This window comes from Cantharellus anzutake, assembly GCF_015039405.1.
Source record: "Cantharellus anzutake strain C23 chromosome Unknown EI90scaffold_340, whole genome shotgun sequence".
NCBI lineage: Eukaryota > Fungi > Basidiomycota > Agaricomycetes > Cantharellales > Hydnaceae > Cantharellus > Cantharellus anzutake.
In genome coordinates, this window is record NW_024067290.1 from 53879 (window position 1) to 55187 (window position 1309).

General features: G+C 51.9%; 1 protein-coding gene across 1 annotated transcript; it reads left to right on the forward strand.

The window, feature by feature from the left end:
* Positions 1-274: 274 nt before the first annotated feature.
* Positions 275-1064, forward strand: EI90DRAFT_3140760 (uncharacterized protein; the record flags this gene model as incomplete). Its single annotated transcript, XM_039064965.1, has 4 exons — positions 275-369; positions 412-463; positions 526-841; positions 913-1064. The coding sequence occupies 4 exons, from the start codon at positions 275-277 to the stop codon at positions 1062-1064; spliced, it is 615 nt and encodes a 204-aa protein (XP_038907460.1).
* Between the last annotated feature and the right edge of the window lie 245 nt (positions 1065-1309).

Genomic DNA, 1309 nt, shown 5'->3' on the forward strand with positions numbered 1-1309 from the left:
AGTTCCTTTCAACTTTGCTGCTTCTTGATCAATGTTGATATGTGCTGATCTTGAACCTGCCAGACCTTCAAATGAGACCTAGAAGGGTAGCTGGGACACCTTCTGTGGAGCAGAAGGTCAATAGGTCTATGTGCACTCCTGTGCCAAAAACCCACAGCTGGAAACAGCCAGCTCAGCTCCTGTCAGGCTGAGCCATTAGATGCACCCTTGGCATCTAATTCCCAGTCCTAATCAGGCTGGAGCCATGCCACTTCCCCTGTGCATGGCGAGGACGATGTCAGGGGATGACTCCTGGGTCCCCATGACCCTCCCCAATGGTCCACAGCCTACTGGTGTAACCAGCCCTATCCAGGGCACAACCTACTGTGGGTAAGAAGATGAGAAGGAAGCTAACTTCTCATCTTCCCACAGTGGCCACCATATCAGGAAAACTTCCGGGGATACCCGGAAGTCACATGAAGGGGTAGGAACTGGGCCTGGAGCATGCGGCACGTGGAGCATGCATGCATGTGGGAAGCGTGGCAGGTGGAAGCAGGTCCAGATGCGGGTCCAGGTCCGGGCTTAGTCAGGGTGTGTGCCCTGACAGTCGATACCCAGGCAGAAGGACCATCCCTTAAACCTGGGGATGACCCCAAAGAGGTGTTGACAGGAGGTGATCCCATCCCAGATGCATCAGGTCAGCAGGCGCCAGATCCAGTGCTGCCTATAGACAAGCCACCTGACACAAACACAAATGATGCGCCAGAACCAGGCACATCGACCTTTGCCCCCTCCAGACCCTGGAGACCCTGGAGACTCATCTGCAGGCCCAATCCCATAGTTGTTGAGGCTATGAACAAAAGTACGATGGTGGATCATAACAATTCAACCATCGATCTTCCCACAGGAGTGCCTCCAGGCACATTGCTCCAGAACCACCCCCTCCCAATGGAGAGGGTATCCAACCTGATTCTCCGATTGCAGCTAATGCACTTGGGACTGCCACTCCCCCACCCCCACTCGAAAGGATGGGGATGGACATCAAAAACAACCCTTGCCATACAACAGCTTATGCTGGTCACTGAGCAGCTTATAGTCAACAACTGCCTAATCCAGATAATGCTGGACTGTCTGGATACCCATGCAGAATGTCTAGCATGGGTTGACGCTGCCTTTGGTGATGCTGTAGGAGTGCATAACGGGTGTGCTCAATTTCATGGAACCTTACACAGCAAATACATCAAAATTGGGCCCCACCCTTGTACATTATTAGGAAAAAGTAATTATAGAGGGAAGTAATAAGAAAGAAGAAAGACGGTTTTCGTACGAA